The sequence below is a fragment of the Rattus norvegicus genome, chromosome 4 (genome assembly GCF_021556685.1).
Source record: "Rattus norvegicus strain SHRSP/BbbUtx chromosome 4, alternate assembly SHRSP_T2T, whole genome shotgun sequence".
Classification (NCBI taxonomy): domain Eukaryota; kingdom Metazoa; phylum Chordata; class Mammalia; order Rodentia; family Muridae; genus Rattus; species Rattus norvegicus.
The window spans coordinates 178230998-178248948 of NC_141537.1; the positions used below are offsets into that span (position 1 = coordinate 178230998).

Sequence of the window (17951 nt, forward strand, 5' to 3'; positions counted from 1 at the left end):
GCAGTAAACATTGTAATAAAAATAACAGTTCACTTTCACTGCAAGTCACAGGACTGGAGGTGTATGTGTGTATTTTGTTGTCGTGTGGCTTCACTCTGATTAAGAACGTGTTCTTGGTTGTTAAGCTTGTGGCATTAGAGACCTTAATTTATAATTGAGCTGACCGGTCGGTAAGCTCTTGAGCTTTGGGGAGGAGGAGGAGGAGGCGTGTCCGGCTGGATTGGTGTGTGTTCTGTGTGTCCAGCTGGATTGGTGTGTGTTCTGTGTGTCCGGCTGGATTGGCGTGTGTTTTGTTTGTGGTGTTGATTGCCTACATGCAATCATTGTTCTCGTTAAAAATGAGGACATGAGTGGTGTGCTCCATCTCTACAGTTCTTAGGGTGTTCTTTCTGGCAGTGCTACATATAAGGTAGTGGTATCTATAGATTTAGGTGCTGAGTCTTGGACTAAGGTCATTATGACCAGTCTTAGTAATGTTTTATATAGTTGTGCTCCCTTTCTAGGTGGCTGGTAGCACCAGCTTTCTGTCGACATAGCAAATACTAGTTTCCCTCGTAAGCAGGGTTTTAATTAGATTTTTATATTCTTCTGCATTTAATCTAATTACATAGATTGTTTTGCAGGGTGTTGTAGGGCAGGTGATAGATAGAGCTTGAGACAGTCTTGGAGCTCACTCTGTGATGCAGGCTAAGCTTGGACTCAGCCTCCTCTTGAGTGCTGTTGGTACAGTGTGAGTCATGACGTCTGACCTTTCTCAGACCTCGATGTTCCATCTCTTGTGTGTATTTGTGGCCATGGACATGCTGTGATGTCAGCAGAGGTGAGTGAATGCTCTCCTTTCTCTGCTGGCTCCTCCTGGGCTTGAAGTCCATGTCAGGCGTGCTGCTGAGTGCTTCCACCCTCTGCTGTCTTGGTGAATAGAGCCACCTTTTTAAAACACTTCTAAGCCCTGTGCCCTCTTCTCCCTCCTTTGTCTTCTTGCCACACATTCCTATCAGGTTAGTCTGTCTTCCCCAAGTGGACTCTCTCACTCAGGTGCCTTCCCCAGGGAAAGCACACTACTGAGGGTTCTCCAAAAGGGTCCTTGATGTTCAAAAGTAGGTGTTTTTCCTGAGTTTTGGAGGTGGAGGCCAGGGTCTGGTGTGTGCTACCCATGTCTGCTGAGCTGTACCCAAACTCGTGGTGTCTCCAGTCCCATTTACTCACATTCACCTTTCATCCTGGCCTTCGGAAAGGCTCTTAGCATCTCTTCCTTTTCCGGCAGCTGTTCACAGATGGGATCACAAACAAACTCATTGCCTGCTACGTGGGCGACACCATGGACGATGTGGTTCTGGTGAGGATTTATGGCAACAAGACTGAACTGTTAGTTGACCGAGATGAAGAAGTGAAAAGTTTCCGTGTGCTGCAGGCTCATGGCTGTGCACCTCAGCTCTACTGCACCTTTAACAATGGACTGTGCTATGAGTTTATCCAGGGTGAAGCTTTGGACCCACAGCATGTCTGCAACCCGGCCATTTTCAGGTAATTTTGTAAGTTTCTTCTTTTGAAAAAGAATGTTATGTGCACTAAAAAAATATTAAAAAATTTAAAATTACCTTTAGTTTTTGTGTATGTGGAGCGGGGGAAGAGGAGGGAGGAGGGCAGATAGGTATGTGTATGTGAGGGCAAGGATGTGTGTGTAGAGAGAGACAGAGACAGACTTACAGACAGGAGAGGGAGGGAGGGAGGGAGGCGCGCACTTGAGAATGGAGAGAAAGGTGTCTGAGTTTGGGTGTTTTTGCCACAGCACATTTTTTTAGTGGTCAGCAGAAAACTTCTTTCCCTGAGGACTTCGGGAATCAAATTGAGGCCATCAGAGTTGCATAGCAAGTACGTTTACCTGCTGTAGCATTAGCTGGCTTCTTAGACACTTAACAGCTGAGCGTGGTAGTTTACATCTGAGATCCCAGCAGGATCTGGTAAAGGCCATCCTCAGTTACCTAAGAGTTGGAAGCCAGCCTGGACTACAGGAGACCCTGTGTCCCTCCCAAGAAGGCAAGCATTTGAACACCCAGCAGATGTATTGTTTGGTCCCTGTTCAGCAGTACCTCCTATGTTCAGAGGTGAAGCATTTAAGAATATAGAGACTGCTGTAGTCAGTGTGGTGACGTGAGCAGCCACGACTCAACCTGAGAGAATGTGAGTGGGCGTGTGAAGTAATGGTCCACGGAGAGCTTTACTGTGGAACGTCGGTGAGAGCGGTCCTGGCCTCTACCCACATTTGAGTGAGCACTACCTAGCAATGAGATGTGCCACCTTTGCTTGTGCCGAGATTATGTCAAACGCTGTATGCATTGTTCTTGTAATGAGAGAGGGTCCTGTGGAGCCCAGGCTGACCTCAAGCTTTGTGTAACCGAGGATGCCCTGGGACTGGTTTTTCTGCCTTCATCTTTAGGTGCTGGGATGCAGGTGTGTGCTACCACGCTCTTTGTTTGTTTTTGAGACAGGGTCTCAACACAGTCCTGGCTGGTGTGGACCTGGCCGGGTAGACCAGGGTAGTTTAAGTGTCTGTGAGCACAGCTCCTGCCACACTTCTTCATCCTTGTTGATGTCCTCACTCCCTGTGCACATCCCACGCCTCCTTTATTCTGCAGGACTGTTGGGTTGTCTTCAGTCCTTCACACTGGAACTTGGTGACATACATCAGTCAGGACTCACATTCAGGAGACTTTTACTTTCCAGACATAACAGCTGAGACGGGACATAGGGAGTTTTATGTTTTTTACTTTGCTGATTCTGGCAGGATGTTGTGGAATGAAGGGCCACATTGAAAGCCATCCTGTCACCTTTCTGAACTGTGGACCTTGGGCATGGAGCCAGGCCACCTCACCTTCACTGAGGCATGGGAATTTGCTGCCTCGTTTTCCTCATCTAAAAAATAGGAATAATATTACCTAATTCCATTTTATCAAAGAGCTTAAGTTTATAAATACAGAAGCCGGCTGAATTTCTGTCATCTGAGATGCCTGGGGCTGGAAACGCTGCCTAGGTATTTTTGTCCGAGGAGTATTGCATTCATAATACTCGTCTTTGGGACGAGGCCAGGTTTAAACAAGAATCCAAGTATGTTGGGCTGTGTACCTACAGCACACCCTTGTGCATTTGTATACAAGGTTCTCAGGGTGTCGGATCTGACTAAGCTACCACACAAAGTCAGCTGTGTCCTTTTGCTAAGGATGCTCAACTTGTATGTGTAGGAAGTTTAGAACAGTGTTAGGTAATGTGTGTTAACTTAATAGTTTTCTTATGTTTCCTTACATGTTAGCCAAACTGCAGTTCTAAGAACCTGGATACTGAGAACTATCAACACTGTTGGCAGGTTGCCATGGACAGTGCCAAGCGCTCCACTCCTTCCTCTGTGCTGTTGGAAGGATGCGCTTCTAAGTTTAGCTGAGTGTGGTACGCATGTGTACTTGTACTGTGGGAGGTGGAAGGCAGGAGGCTAACCTTGGCTATGTGAGCTTTTGTTCCTTGTAGAGTAGCTGGGAGGAGGCTCAGTGGGCAGCGTGCTGCTGCATGTGCTGAGAACTGGAGTCTGCATTCCCAGAACCACTCAAGTCCAGGATGCTGCACACTCGTAACCCCATGCCTGGGGGCGGAGGGTGGAGACGGATCCCTGGGCCAGCTGAGCAGGGTCAGTAGAAGACTGTTTCAGAAACAAACGTCATCAAGGAAGACCTCCCTGTTGTTACCTTCTGGCCTCCCCGCTCATGGCAGGCACATGACCATACACATGACCCCTCCCCAATTTACAAAATTAAAATTCACACCAAACTAGGTGTCCTACCAAGCTGTGTAATCCCAGCCACTCAGATGGCGGAGGGAGAGGTATTACTTGAGACTGGGAATTTGAGGCTTGACAGCTGAAAAATAACGAGGTTCCATTTCGGGGCTTTGGCTTTTAGGAAGTGTATGGAAGCTGCATGTGAATGTGGCTGGGCAGACACTGGGCACGAATCCCTTCCTGTTTAGGACAGTCAGTGCTGTCATAACTAGGTGAGCTCTGCTTCCCGACCGGGAGCCAGGTGTCCACCTCTTAACAAAGGTCTTGACAAATCTAACTTAGAATAGAAAAGGTTCAGTTTCAGGTTCAGTACTGTTTGAAGAGTTTAGACTCTGTGGTCATTTGGGTCTTTCAGGGTTAGGGTGCTGTGGGGAGAAGAGCAGTGGCAACTGGGATCACACAAGCTCAGACCAGGGTTGCTCACCGCATAATGGCAAGGAAGCAGAGGCATATGAAGAGGTCTGGGTCCTAGGCTCGACCTCCAAAAGGTTCCAGCACCTCAGGTGGCACAATCAGCTAGAAACCAAGCTGGCAAAGCCACTCCTTTGGGGACATGTGAGCTCAAAATGATGTTACCAGCCCCTTGGGGGGCAGCTCCCGGAAAGGGGATCTTTCTCACACATGCATGCTTATTAGTTGTTTTGGTCCCCCCCCCCCCCCCCTTTTGGTGGTGCAAGGCTTTGACAGGGTTTTTCTGCGTAGCCCTAGATGTACTGGCCTGGAACTCGGATCCCCTGCCTCTGCCTCAGGAATGCTGGGCTGGAATCCAAGGTGTGTGCCACCACCTCCTGCCTGACCGCCTTAATTTTTAACTGGGAAATCCCATATATAAGACTTCCATGTCTGAGGCATGGGGACACCAGAGACCAGTTTCTTTCTTTCTTTTTTTTTTTCTTCTCTTCTCTTTTTCCTCCTTTGGGTGCAGGGTGAATAGGCTCACAGCAGCTCAGGCTTTCAGTGCCCAGTGGTTCTCCAGCCCAGCCTCTGAGCACCCAGGTGCAGGACCACACTTGGAGTCACTGTGCCCAGCTATGCCTGTTCTTGGTTTTTTTAATTAAAAATAAAACTTCACAGAGGCTACTACTGATTTTAAGTTATTTAAATTTTAATTATAGTATAACATTCGTAATAGGTATATTACAATTCTAAAAATGTCAGAATTCACTCATTAAAGTTGGGGACATGATCAAATGATTGGGATTGCTAATACTGATGGAGCACTTAGCAGGAACTCTGTAGTGTCTAAATCTGATTTAATAAAGTTGATGCAAAATAACTCTAGGGAATAGATGCTAATAAACCTGCATAATGAGAGATGAGAGAACTAAGATAAAGACATTTCAGTCATTGACCTTTGTCCACATGGCCAACACAAATAGATGCTGAAAGACATGACAGCTGACTAAGTCCCTATGCCTTACAGTAGCAGAGTCAGGCTTTCCTGTGCTACTTAGAAAACACGGCATTGTTAGACGTAAAGGTGAACAGAGACAATAGACATAGAAATTCTGTTGTTCTCTTAGTATTTATTATTACATAACACTTGGTGTGCTGGAGAATTTTTTATTAAGGGAACTATAATCTTTCTGAGTAACCTCAAGTGGAAAGAGTAGAATGTCACATAGTTGTTTCTTGATGTACTTGAGTGGCTGATTCTAAGATTCCTTCTCTCCACTGAGACCTAATCTGTGGGTGCTCAGTTGAGTCCCTTGTGTGACGTATTTGTGTGGAGCGTATGTGCCTCCCATCGCCGGTTGTCTCTGTGTCGCTTAGTCCCACATGCAGTGCGAGTCGAGTGCTCTCCAGAGCCGTTAGGGTTTACTGTTCAGTACAGATGAGCTGTTGAAGATAGGAGGAGCACACGGTATATGACAGTGACACAGGCAGACAGTAGGGGTGGAGAGAGGGAGGATTTGGAAGGCTAGGCTCCTTCACTGTAACTCCAAATAGTATTAGTTATATAGAAATTATGCAGTACTCAGTGCAATGAGGTATAACTTTTGTGAGATATATATTTTTCTCAGTCACTTCAGTTGTGCTTGGTTGAATCCATAGATATATGACCCAGAGACATGTGGGACTGACTGCAGATTTTAGTCAGTTAAGGTCAGCTAAAGCTGATTTTAGCATTTACAATCACGGTCGACTAAAATAGTGTTACTTGTACTTTTAGTTAATCTACTCATTTAGAATACATAAGAAGATACTAATGTCATATATTAACTATGTAGATATAATATTTACTGTTAGAAACCAGACATGGACTCTTTCAAGTATATTGTGTGACCATCTGGTTTGCATTGTGATAAATTGATTCATTATGTTTTTGAAAAGGAGGCTAAAAAAAACCTAAAGAAGAAACTGATAGGAATCAAGTTAGTTGGTGTTTTAAGGAGGACATTTGCTGTTTGTTTTGCTATTCAGTTTATTTCAGGTCATGTTGTAGCTCTCTTATGGCATTTAAAACACTTAGCAAGTTCTGTTAACCACTAGAAAGCAGAAACTGCAGGAAACGGGGAGAAGGGCAATAGTCTGAACTATACATTGTTGTGAAGGGAATCTGGGTAGGAAGCTTTCTGCTCATCTTTACTGGATCTTTTTTTTTTTTTTTTTTGGTTCTTTTTTTCGGAGCTGGGGACCGAACCCCGGGCCTTGCGCTTCCTAGGTAAGCGCTCTACCACTGAGCTAAATCCCCAGCCCCTCTTTACTGGATCTTAAAAGAAATAAAGAGCAGGCTAAATCCCCATACCCAGTGGGACAGAACAAATAGTAGGAAGTGAGGTAACCTTCCTTCCTCAGCCAACAAGAGAAGAATAATCCTGTAGGAACAAGCCAGTCCTGGCTTGGAGCTCACCTGTGCTTCAGAGGCAGAGCCAGGAGATCAGGAGTTCAGGGTCATCCTCAGTTACATAGAAAGTTCCAGGCCTGTCTGTACCTCTCATCCTACCTCAAATGCATCCATGCATGTATATGACACATTGAGGACATCAGCAAAACACAAATAATTTTATTTTTATCTTTTTAAAGCTGACTGGGGCTAGAAATGACGCAGTTGGATAGGAGCTTGTCTTTTACAGAGGGACTGAGGTTGGTTCCTTGAGCTTCTGTCAGGCAGCCAACATAATAAGAGCCAGAATGTTCATGGTAGGGAGGGCTGGGGATGTAACTCAGATGGTAAAGTACTTGCTTAACATGAGTGAAGTCCTGGTAGCATTCTTAAATAGGGAATGGTAGCACGAGCCTGTAATCTCAAGAGGTGACAGACATAATGATCAGAAATTCAGAGTCATCCTCTGCTACATAGTCCAAGGCTAGCCTAGAGTATATGATACTTGCATCTTAAAAAAAATCAGATAATAATTGTAGTAGAAACTTAAACGTGTTTATTTAGTCTTAGTTTAGAATCAATCTTATGACACTTGATTCTGTGTCTTAGTTTGTTCTCAAGTATTTTTGTGTGTTAAGGTCCTCAGGGAAGCTTTTAAATAATCTCATTCATTAGCTAGATCCTAACCAAGCCCATTAAATCAGAATTTGGGGGGACAGTGAATTTCTTTTAGCAATACCACTGATGGGGATAGCCTTTTCTTCTGGGGATCATAGTTAGAGTAGGGATAAGCTGTGGTGGCCAGGCTGTGGTGTTAATGGGTCACAAGTCCCTGTGGGGTTGCATCAGGAGTCAAGGATGTTGTGGCCATAGCAAGGAGCTGTGAGGTGGAGGAATCCGGAAAGGTGTGCAGGAAGCAGCCTAACTTAACCTGGCAGAGTTACTGTTAAAATGACACTTAGAAGGAAACATCTCAGAAAGGCATGGAAGGCAGTTGAGGAACCTGACTAATGCTGATGGAGTGAGAATCTTTTCTAAATAGACAGTTATTCTTCATTTAAAATTTTGTGCTGTTTTGTTTCTAAACAGGCTCATAGCTCGTCAGCTTGCTAAAATCCATGCTATTCATGCACACAATGGCTGGATCCCCAAGTCTAACCTATGGCTAAAGATGGGAAAATACTTCTCTCTCATTCCCACAGGATTTGCTGATGAAGACATTAATAAAAGGTAAGTTACACTGGCATTTGCATTGCTTTGCCCTTTGTAGGTCCTGGAAGATAACGCTTGTATAAAATCTGGTTTGCATTCCTCTCTGCATTAAAGTGAACAAAATTATTGACCGTGGCTCTCAGATAAGTCTCCTTATTCTTTTGAAGCCCCCTCCCCTTCCCATCCCTGACCCTGAAGAAAAGTTTCCACAATAAAGGGGGATGGAGTGCTACAAATAAAATAAAAGAGTATTTATTTAGCCGTAATGATAAAGAAGACCAGGAAAGGGTGCAGTGGTGCCAATTATGGTGAACATTTAGGGATGTGTCTTTGTGGGTATAGATGGGACTGTAAGAATTTAGGTCATTTTAATTTCCTGTTTATTTAAATGCCAGATTATTAGGGTGAAAATTTACCTTCTGAGACCTTAGCTCTTGAGTTGGCTACCAAGTCCAAATGTGATGATTGACTTTGTAAGTGGGATTTTTAATAGATTAGTCCTTAGAATCTAAATTTAGGACATTGTCATTATTACTAGTATAAACATGGAAAATTTTATTAGGTTTCTACATAAAGTGTGTTAAGGCTGTAACTTTGTGTACCTCTGTATAGAAGTTCTATTTCCAGAACAACAGAAGCATTATTTAGAAGTGTCGACAGGGTGCTTACCCACATGTATGCATGCGCACACAGTCTCTTAAGTTCATAGTGTGTGCTCACATGCACATCACATGCACATCACATGCACATGCACATCACATGCACATCACATGCACATGCACATGCACAGAAAATAATGTAAGTGGACTGGGAAGCAGCAGACTGGGGCCAGCCTGGCTGAGTAACGAGGTCATTCTTCTGTCATGTCTCCGCGGCAAGTGCTCGGCTCCATTTTGTCATCTGTGTAAGGGACAAGTGTAGGTTAGTAGCTGGGTTTGGTGGTCCCCCATGTAGATGTTTGTGTCGAGGGTGAAGAGCACTTTGATGACGTTGGATGAGGAGCAAGAGTCCAGGCAGCTCTTTGGGAAGGAGTACGTGAGTGGCAGTCTGCCTGGACTACACGTGACAAGCTGGAGGAGGGCGTCCGCTCTGCATCGTTCTATTTGCTGTTGTATTTTATGCAGATGGGTAACCTACATCCATATTTTTGGGTTCCCCCCTTTTCCCAGGTGCCCTTCTATTAATCCTCGTGCTTAAACTCTGTGTTGGTAATGTTTCCTTATGGAAGAGTCTCCTCAGTTGGTGCCATAGCTCTGTTGTTGAGACGAAGTAGGTAATGTGCCTCAGACAGTGCTCGAGGGTTTTCTGAAAACAACTCATTTTCATCTTTCCTTGCTTAAAGTAAATATTTTCAGTCTGTAACTTTAAATAATACATTTTAACCTGTGAATGAATGAGTTCATTGTGTCTCAGCCCATTGCCTGTATAAAGTGGCAGTAGACGTCAGTCAGGTGTTCTCAGTGGCACACCACAGCCGGTAACTGCTTATTCTGTCCCTCTCAGTTTTGAAGCATCAGGTTTCAGTTTCTGCTTTACAGTTGTTTAGCTCTCTTATGTTGAAGTTGATTATAAAGGATTTTTGTTCAGGCTTTGGAACACGTTGATTTATTGTTGAATTCAGGAATATGTTCTTATTCACTGGAAAGTCTTTGAGGTAGAATTTTAACTTTAAATTTGAAAGACATTTCAATCAAATAAATAAGGTCTGACTCTTCTTTTAAAATGGAAAGGTTCCTAAGTGAGATCCCCAGCCCTCAGCTTCTTCAGGAGGAGATGACTTGGATGAAGGAGATTCTTTCCAGCCTGGGCTCCCCTGTGGTACTCTGCCATAATGACCTGTTGTGTAAGAATATAATCTACAACGAGAAACAAGGTAGGTGTTTGACCTCAGCAGTAAGTACTTTGATTGCTCATATGCTCTTCTCAGTGGTCCCTTGTCTTTGTATCAGTAATCTAGGAGTAACACAAAGATTTTCACTTGAGGTTATACAAATCAGGGTAATTGCTGTTAGGAATATATATATATATATATATATATACACACACACTTTATATGGATAAAATTTCTTTAAAATTGTATAATTAGAAGTAGTTTGTTCTTGGCTTTTTAACTGTACAATGATAATTGTGTTTGTATATATATATGTGCATATACATATATATTTACAAATATACACATATAAATATATATTTCTAAAAGCTGTTTGGCTGTTTGTGACTTTGAAAGCATGCCTGCTGTCATGGGGAGTGTGGGAATTGAACAGGTTGCTACTGCACTACTGGATCTCTGGGAACCTCTCAGTGCTGTGGGCTGACAGCAGTTATTATCACCAGGCTTCCTAATTCCTGTGTGTATGCTGATACTCTAGGGAGAGACTCAGATGTAGGTTACTGTCTTTGTCATATTTATAGCAAATGAAGTAGTAATAAAAATAGCTTTGATAAATAGACAGAATATTCTGAAGTAACAGCTGATACTTTGGTGTAATTTGTGTGACTTCATATCTGATGCTTTGTGTGCATATCTCAGAGCCACTGGTTGCATTATTAGGTCACTGGGTAAAGTGCTTTGAGGTTTGGTTGCTAAATAGTAAACACCTTCAATACCAAAATGAAATCTAAAAGTGCCGTTTGTTTTAAAAAGTTAATTGAGAAGTGACTGACACTGGGGCCACTGCTTTCGGAGAAGGCCCATCTTTGTGAATAGTTACTTTGTGAAGACCGTATTGAAAATAAAAAAGTTTTTATGTATATGCTAAAACCAAGAAATTACTATTATTGTGGTCATAAATGTATTACATTTGCTACTAGTGACCTCATATCCAAAGTTGGGACTATTCTAATAAAATAATTGTTAGTAATTATAGCTGACTTTAACCTGAAGCTTAATTAAAGAGACACTGTCAAGGACGATGGCCTTAAGGCGTTCATTTTTTTATATTTGATATTTTAATGTGGATGGGAGATTACTTAAACAAAAGCACTGTTCTAAAGGCTGTTTTGAATCGTATTAGTTCCTGTGTGGAATCCTTCATTTTCCACTTGGGTGTAACTGGAACGTTAAGTCTTTGACAGTGTTCTTTAAGGAGAGTTACTGCACATTGATTATCACGGTTGTCCAGAGAATGCGTGGTGACCAAATCTCAATGCCGTATGAGACAGCATTAGCTGTGTCTCACGGGCGTGCTAGTGTTAAGTTCAGTGCAAGACCTGGTAACACGTGTGTAATGGAGTTTCACGTAAGGGACTTCATCGTACATTTGAAGTGGACACTCAGCTTTAATTTTAACTGCACGTTAAAGGGAATTCGTTACTTCCTTTGGAATATAAGTTTAATTGCCATTTATATTTTTATTTTTTGCATATCCATTTCATAAAACAAACTTGTTTACAAAATTAAAAATAAGGGACCAAAAAAATCAGATTACTTTGTCCTAGGCACTTTATTTTTCATTAAGCATCTGTCATTCTCAGCTCTTGATAGTATCAAAGAGAACAGTTAGGCTTTAATTTGGTGTCAGAGGTCAGAATCCCTCTCCATGGCTCTCTGTCCTTTCCTTCATACTGTACTGCTTGCTCTCTGTCTTTTGGGCATTTTGAGTGTTGTCAGTAAGGAAAGGCTGTGTCTATGTTTTCTCTTTATCAATCAGTGGTTTTATGTTTACTAGAAAGGCTAATTGGATCTTGGAACAAAATTTCTGTGTTAGTAGTTGATCCATGAGCTCTAAGATGCCTACTTAGTAGTTGATCCATGAGCTCTGAGATGCCTACTTAGTTAGTAGTTGATCCATGAGCTCTGAGATGCCTACTTAGTTAGTAGTTGATCCATGGGCTCTGAGATGCCTACTTAGTTAGTAGTTGATCCATGGGCTCTGAGATGCCTACTTAGTTAGCAGTTGATCCATGGGCTCTGAGATGCCTACTTAGTAGTTGATCCATGGGCTCTGAATGCCTACTTAGTAGTTGATCCATGAGCTCTGAGATGCCTACTTAGTTAGTAGTTGATCCATGGGCTCTGAGATGCCTACTTAGTTAGTAGTTGATCCATGGGCTCTGAGATGCCTACTTAGTTAGCAGTTGATCCATGGGCTCTGAGATGCCTACTTAGGAGGCTGAGGTAAAACCCACAGTTGAAGAGCACTGACTGGAAGCTGTGCTGCTGCCATCCTTTGCTGTGACCATAGGTGAGGAGCCAGTAGCTTTGAGATAGTGAAGGCTTGTGTGATCTGAGTCTATACTTACAAGTACAAGATACACGCTTTAGTCCAACAAATCAGTGCGCTTACTGCATTGGGTCTGGGAGATTGCTTTGACACTGCAGAGGTGATCTTAGGAAAGGCAGTAATGGGAGCCCGGTGTGTGGGTGCATCTTGTCTCCCAGCATGTAGGAGGCAGAGGCAGAGGCAGAGGCAGGCCACCTCGTCCACTTGGTTCCAGGACAGCTACAACTACACATGGAGACCCCCATGTTGAGTGGGGGTTGAGGAAACCATAAGAGGGGGCTGGAGAGGGGGCTCAGCCTTTAAGGGCTAGGCTCTTTACTGTGGCACTGAAAGCTTAGCCTTTTAAGGGAAGGTAACTTGCACTTATAGTAGATTAAATTTGCATTTTATTCACATATGCATTTGATCTGTGGCCCTAAAGTCATCCTTGTGACTTGAGTACAGGATCTTCCTATTTTCTGCTTATCTTATGAGATACAAGTAGATAAAAATAGTGGATGGAGTGAGTGTGCTAGCCCGATATCATCAAGCTGTCTTTATTCTTTTAATTTCTCAGAAGTGTAAATTTGAAGCTCATTCAATATGTTTGTGCAGTATCACCTTGCAGTGACTGCATACGTTTTACAGTAATGTAATGAACTGGTGTTAGAATTAATATACGTACATAGTTTGTCCAACATTATTATGTTTATAGTATACATTCTATAAAATGCTATCAGAATTTAAAAAGTTAGCCTATCTGGGAGGCAGAGGCAGAGGCGCAGAGAGGCAGAGAGGCAGAGGCAGAGCAGAGGTAGAGAGGCAGAGCAGAGGTAGAGAGGCAGAGCAGAGGTAGAGAGGCAGAGCAGAGGTAGAGAGGCAGAGGTAGAGAGGCAGAGAGGCAGAGGTAGAGAGGCAGAGAGGCAGAGGTAGAGAGGCAGAGAGGCAGAGAGGCAGAGGTAGAGAGGCAGAGAGGCAGAGGCAGAGCAGAGGCAGGCAGATCTCAGTGAGTTCCAGGACATAGAGAGCTACTTGGAGGAACAAACAAAACAAAACAAAGCACAAACAAGCAAGAAACACTCCTTAAAACAACAAGAAGAATTAGCATAAGAATATAGGTGTTTGTTAGCTGATGGCCCATTCCTGGCTTTAATGAAGGGACAGCTGTCCTTAAAGAGGGGCCAGTGCACAGTGATGGGATGGAATCTGTAATAAATAAATACTCTGGGAAGCAGCCATTCCTCCTTCAGAGTAAGACAGCAGCGTGCAGTTGTCTGTCAGTTTGTCAGTCTCACCAGGCTTACCGTAGGGAACTTGAGTGACTTCCAGTGTAGTATGTGGCTCATAGCTGATTTCTTCAGTCGCTGACATGTCAGAAGCCATTGATTAACTTTGAGATTGTGCTTTTGTCTCTACTTCTGTTAGAAGGTTCTTTGCTTTGACAATAACTTTAATTTTTTACCCCTTCCCCAATTTCTTAAGAGCCCACATATAAGTCTTACTATAACTTTAAATTTAAGGGCTGTTAATCATTGTCCATTTTTCTACTCAGTAAAATGCAGCAAGTTGACTGGTTGGCATTTAGGCAAACCAAAGAAGTAGAAGGAAATGGAGGCTTTTTATTGGGATGGTTTTAGTTTTGTACACTGTAGTCAGCCATTCTACTTTTGCTAATACAAAGCTTGTTATTCTAATGGCGTAGAAGATATTTTTCCATTGATTTTATTTTAAAATCTAATGCAGATATGACTTGTTAGGAGGTTTATAGAGATGTCTTAGTCCCTTCATGCTTGGCAGAGGGGTGTGGCCTCAGTAAAGCTGTCCTTGTGGTCCTGCAGATGTCGCTCAGTCAGTGCACTGATGGCCTCGGATGTGCAGTGCTCGGCTGCCATCCTCAGCACAGGTAAATAGGTGTGGCAGCACCGGGATCCAGTATTTATTTGGAAGGTAGAAGCAAAGAGGGCAGGAAATTCAAGTCATCCTTGGATAGGTTTTAGGCTCCCCTATCCCGGTCCCTATTAAAGAAATAACAGAAACAAACAAAACCTTGTCTTTGCAAGGTAACAAATAGAGATAACTACATAATCAGTCATATAAACAGTGCATATAAAACCCATCTATTCACACACATACCCCTTCTGCTTACCTGCTGGAGTACCACAATATCTTAAAATAAAGCCATGGATATAGAATGTCTACACATCTAGATACAGACCTAACTCTTTCTAACCATATACCTGGTACCTAGACTCTAGAATTGACAAGTTTGTGCTTCGTCATCCATGTCACCTGCTCATCCGTCAGTCCATCCATCTTCCTTTCTTTTCACTGAGTTACAGACCTGAGTGGCTTCCGTCCCAAGCTCTTCAGCAGCATAGTGTGTCTAGAGCATAGTGTGTCTAGAGCATAGTGTGTGTAGAGCTCAGTGTTCACTCAAGTGTGCTGTGCCTGTCTTCACATATCAATCTGGGAGTGGTGATGTGGAACTGCCGCCATTTAGGAAACTGAAGTGTTAGGGTATCTGTGGCATGAGACGTTCAAGGTAACCTAGGCAACACAGTGGAAACCTGCCTTTAAAAACAAGTTTAATGCATGCTACTTGGTGAATTTGACAGGTGCCTGTGCCCCTATAACCTGTACCCCTATAACCTGAGCATCCTTAAGTACAGAACATTTCTACCGTCCTGGAGAGAGTGTCATGTTCTCGTGAAGAATAATCCTGCTCCTGAATTGATTTATTCTAGACTACTGTGCAGGAGAGTCAAGCATCCCGAAGACAGGCAGCACAAAGCAGAGCTCTAGCACATACAGTGGTTCATGTCTGTAATCCTAGCTCTGAGGAGACGGGGCATGAAGACTGGGAGCTAGAGGCCTACCTGTAGCAAGAGCCTGTTTTAAAACCAACAGTCGGCGCCCTCCCTCCGTTCCTTAGTTACTAAGGAAGACTAAGATATTACTGGATGTTTGTTTTCAGCATTTACTTTTACTGTGACCGTTTCACACGTTTCTGATGTATGTCACTCCTTTCCCTCTCCATTATCCTCTCGTTCTTTCCCCATTCCTGCCAAACCCCTTCTTCCCAGCATCCCTCCCTCCCTCCTCTTTTCTGCGGCCCTTCCTGTGTGTGGCCCACTCGACTTAATTAGACTTGTTTGCATGAGCCTTTTAAAGCCTGTGCATTGTTAGGCCCGCTGTATTTGGGTCGCACTTGGATGAGATGTTAGGAACCCAGGTTAGCGCTGTTGTGTAAATGCCCTTTTGCGGCCCTTCCTCACATGTTACTGTGTCTGTGTTCTGGGACGTAGCTCCTCTCCTTCTCTCCTAGTGTCTACTCTCCCAAGTGCCAGGAGGGCTCTTCTGTCCTTTCCCCCAGCCCCTCGGGCTCTATGTCACATAGCCATCGAGTTGAGAGTGATGAGTGCTGAGTCAGAGGTGATGGAAAGCAGGACTGGGCGTCTCCTACCTCATATCCTCCTGCCTGCTGTGTGAGATGGCAGCAGTTTCTGCAGAATTCCTGTGATGTCTTTTCTCATGGCTGTTTGTCTGTGTCTAACAGCTGAGCAGGTCAAAGGGTCAGGCTTTCCATGTAGGTGACTTTACTTTTCATTTTTAATAAGATAATTTCAAGACCCATGTCTTGTTATAATTATATAACCTTGTTTAATTTGTTTTTGGCTTTAAAGTGCTTTTATAAATAGAAGACTAGTTTTCTTGTATTGAGATTTGAACAGTTTAACTGGATTTTTTCCTATAGTGGTGAAGGGCTTCAAGTAGTAGTAAAAATCAAAAATATTTTTGAAACTTCAAATTCATCCATTATTTGCTTTGTGTTGTGTCGCTGGTGCAGTCATTTCAAGAAAATAAGAATCAGTGTGAGTTTTTAGGCTAGTCGTGCTCTGAAGGTTAAGGATACCCTGAGGGTCTGGGTGGCCGGGAAGCCCTCCTGGGAAGTGAGTGCACGGGAAGGTCCTAGGGTGTTTTCACTGTCTCTTCACCCCGGAGACCTCAAGGAGAAATTCTGTCTTAAGGAATTATTAATAGTAATGAACATTATTAATATTGGGAAATGTTAGAAACAAAAAATTAAACTCACTGGAAAAGGAAATAATATTTTTGTTGCTAGAATATTTTCCAGTGCCGTAATTTGATTTTTCTGGCACCCTAAAGATAATAAGGCCTCTTTAAGTTTACATTGTTGCAGAATCTTAAATTTAAGGTTGAGTTCCACTTTGTAATAACTTGAAAAAGAATAGTTAATGCAGATTTTAAGAAATTTCTTTCCTTTAAAGCTTTGTGTCTTGTACAATGTGAGTTTGCCAAATTTTCTTCATCTGCTACAGATTAGGTATGCCGTTGCTGCTGCCATGTGGCGGCGCACCGTGCTTCTTAAACGCACTGACTGGAGCTTTGTCGCCTCACTTGTTCACATGCACGGAGCCTGGTAACAGCCCCATCTGTACTTTGTTAGCTTCATTTTCTTATCTTTAGATTTCATTGTAAACTCAACATAGCATTAAACATAAAGGCCAGTGTTAATGAGTTAACGCTACTACAAAAGTCACTGCTAAAACTTTCCATGATGAAACAGATTTTAACTTTTCTTAAAATGATTTATGTTTTAATTAAATTATGTATATAAGCGGGTCTGTTTTTACCTGCCATTTTAACTGTATCTGCCAAATTCTAAATATAATTTTGAAAATTGAAGCTTTTATTTATGTGGCAAAAGTAAGCTTCAGGACTGGGCTGTGTATTTTATTGGCACGTAACTATTAAAACGAGCTCTACAAGAAGTTGTGCTCAAAGAGCCAAAGTCATCAACAACTGCATGTAAGGGTCACCTGTTCAGTTGGTTCACTATGGACCGTGGTAAACGTTGTATTCTGTTCTGTGAAGACTCATGAAGGGATAGGTATTTTCTAGGTCATTCTGTTTACTTTTACTGGTTGATAGTTTCCTATAGAATATCCATAATATTCTTTTTTAAAAAAATAACATTTTTTTTCTTCAGAAACACTCATTGTAATGAAGTTTAAAAACAAAGAAAAGTTAAAGGGAAAGCCACTAGTCAGCCCTGTAATAAGGAGCTGAACGTTTGCCCTGGTTTTATTTCAGTTCATCTCTGCCCTCTATTCACTGTGCTCTCCCTTCTTAGCATTTTAATATCTAGCATCACAGTGTAGTAGCTGATTCGGTATTCATTTTCCTAACTTTATATTTTAGACTCCGGATTGTGAAAGCTGTTGAGTGCTTTGTCTCAGTCAAGGACTTGCCATGATACTTCGTCTGCAGCTTCTCACTGCCAGCCTTGTCTGGGTGCCCTTCTGTCACTCGGTGAAGTCCTTGAATGATGGGAGTGGTGCATGTACTTGACACCAGGCACCTGCTCAGCCTGGGCTTGCGGCAGGTCACGCCTGCGGCTCAACTGCAGTGACTTATTCCCATGGACATCTAAGAAACCTGTTGTACCCAGATGTGTCCAGTGTTGCAAACACTTTGGTCCTTGCCACTTTTCCCAGTATAGTGTTGAGGATGAGCCCCAGGCCTGGTGCCTGCTAGGCACAAGCACCCACCACAGGCTACTCCACCCTGGCCGTTCTGAAGCTGTCTTAGAATGAAACCAATCCAGTTGCTTTCTGAAGAGCTTTACATTTGCTTCTGAGCTCTCGGTCAGAGGTTTCTGTCTTGGTTTATTTAACTATAACCATGCTCATAATACTTCTGGATTAAGGATCCAAATCTTATAAGACATTAATATTAAGATGCTGCTCTCTTTGAGAAATGCCCCCGTGTCTGCTTGGTCACTGCAGCACACCTCTCACAGGATGGGACGGCCACAGTGTTTCACAGTTTCTCAGCCTGAGCACCCTGGAAAGGACCCGCA

General features: G+C 43.0%; 1 protein-coding gene across 2 annotated transcripts in view; it reads left to right on the forward strand.

The window, feature by feature from the left end:
* Positions 1-17951, forward strand: part of Etnk1 (ethanolamine kinase 1) — a 44136-nt gene that overhangs the window by 12446 nt on the left and 13739 nt on the right. The window contains exons 2-5 of one of the 2 annotated variants that reach the window (XM_087657782.1): positions 1265-1524; positions 7743-7883; positions 9596-9738; positions 16408-16508. In XM_087657782.1, the coding sequence (XP_087513908.1) occupies positions 1265-1524; positions 7743-7883; positions 9596-9738; positions 16408-16412 (549 nt within the window). In that variant the 3' untranslated portion in view covers positions 16413-16508. Of the gene's footprint in view, positions 1-1264; positions 1525-7742; positions 7884-9595; positions 9739-16407; positions 16509-17951 lie in introns of those variants that run through there. The other variant, NM_001107894.2, reaches the window with a different exon arrangement.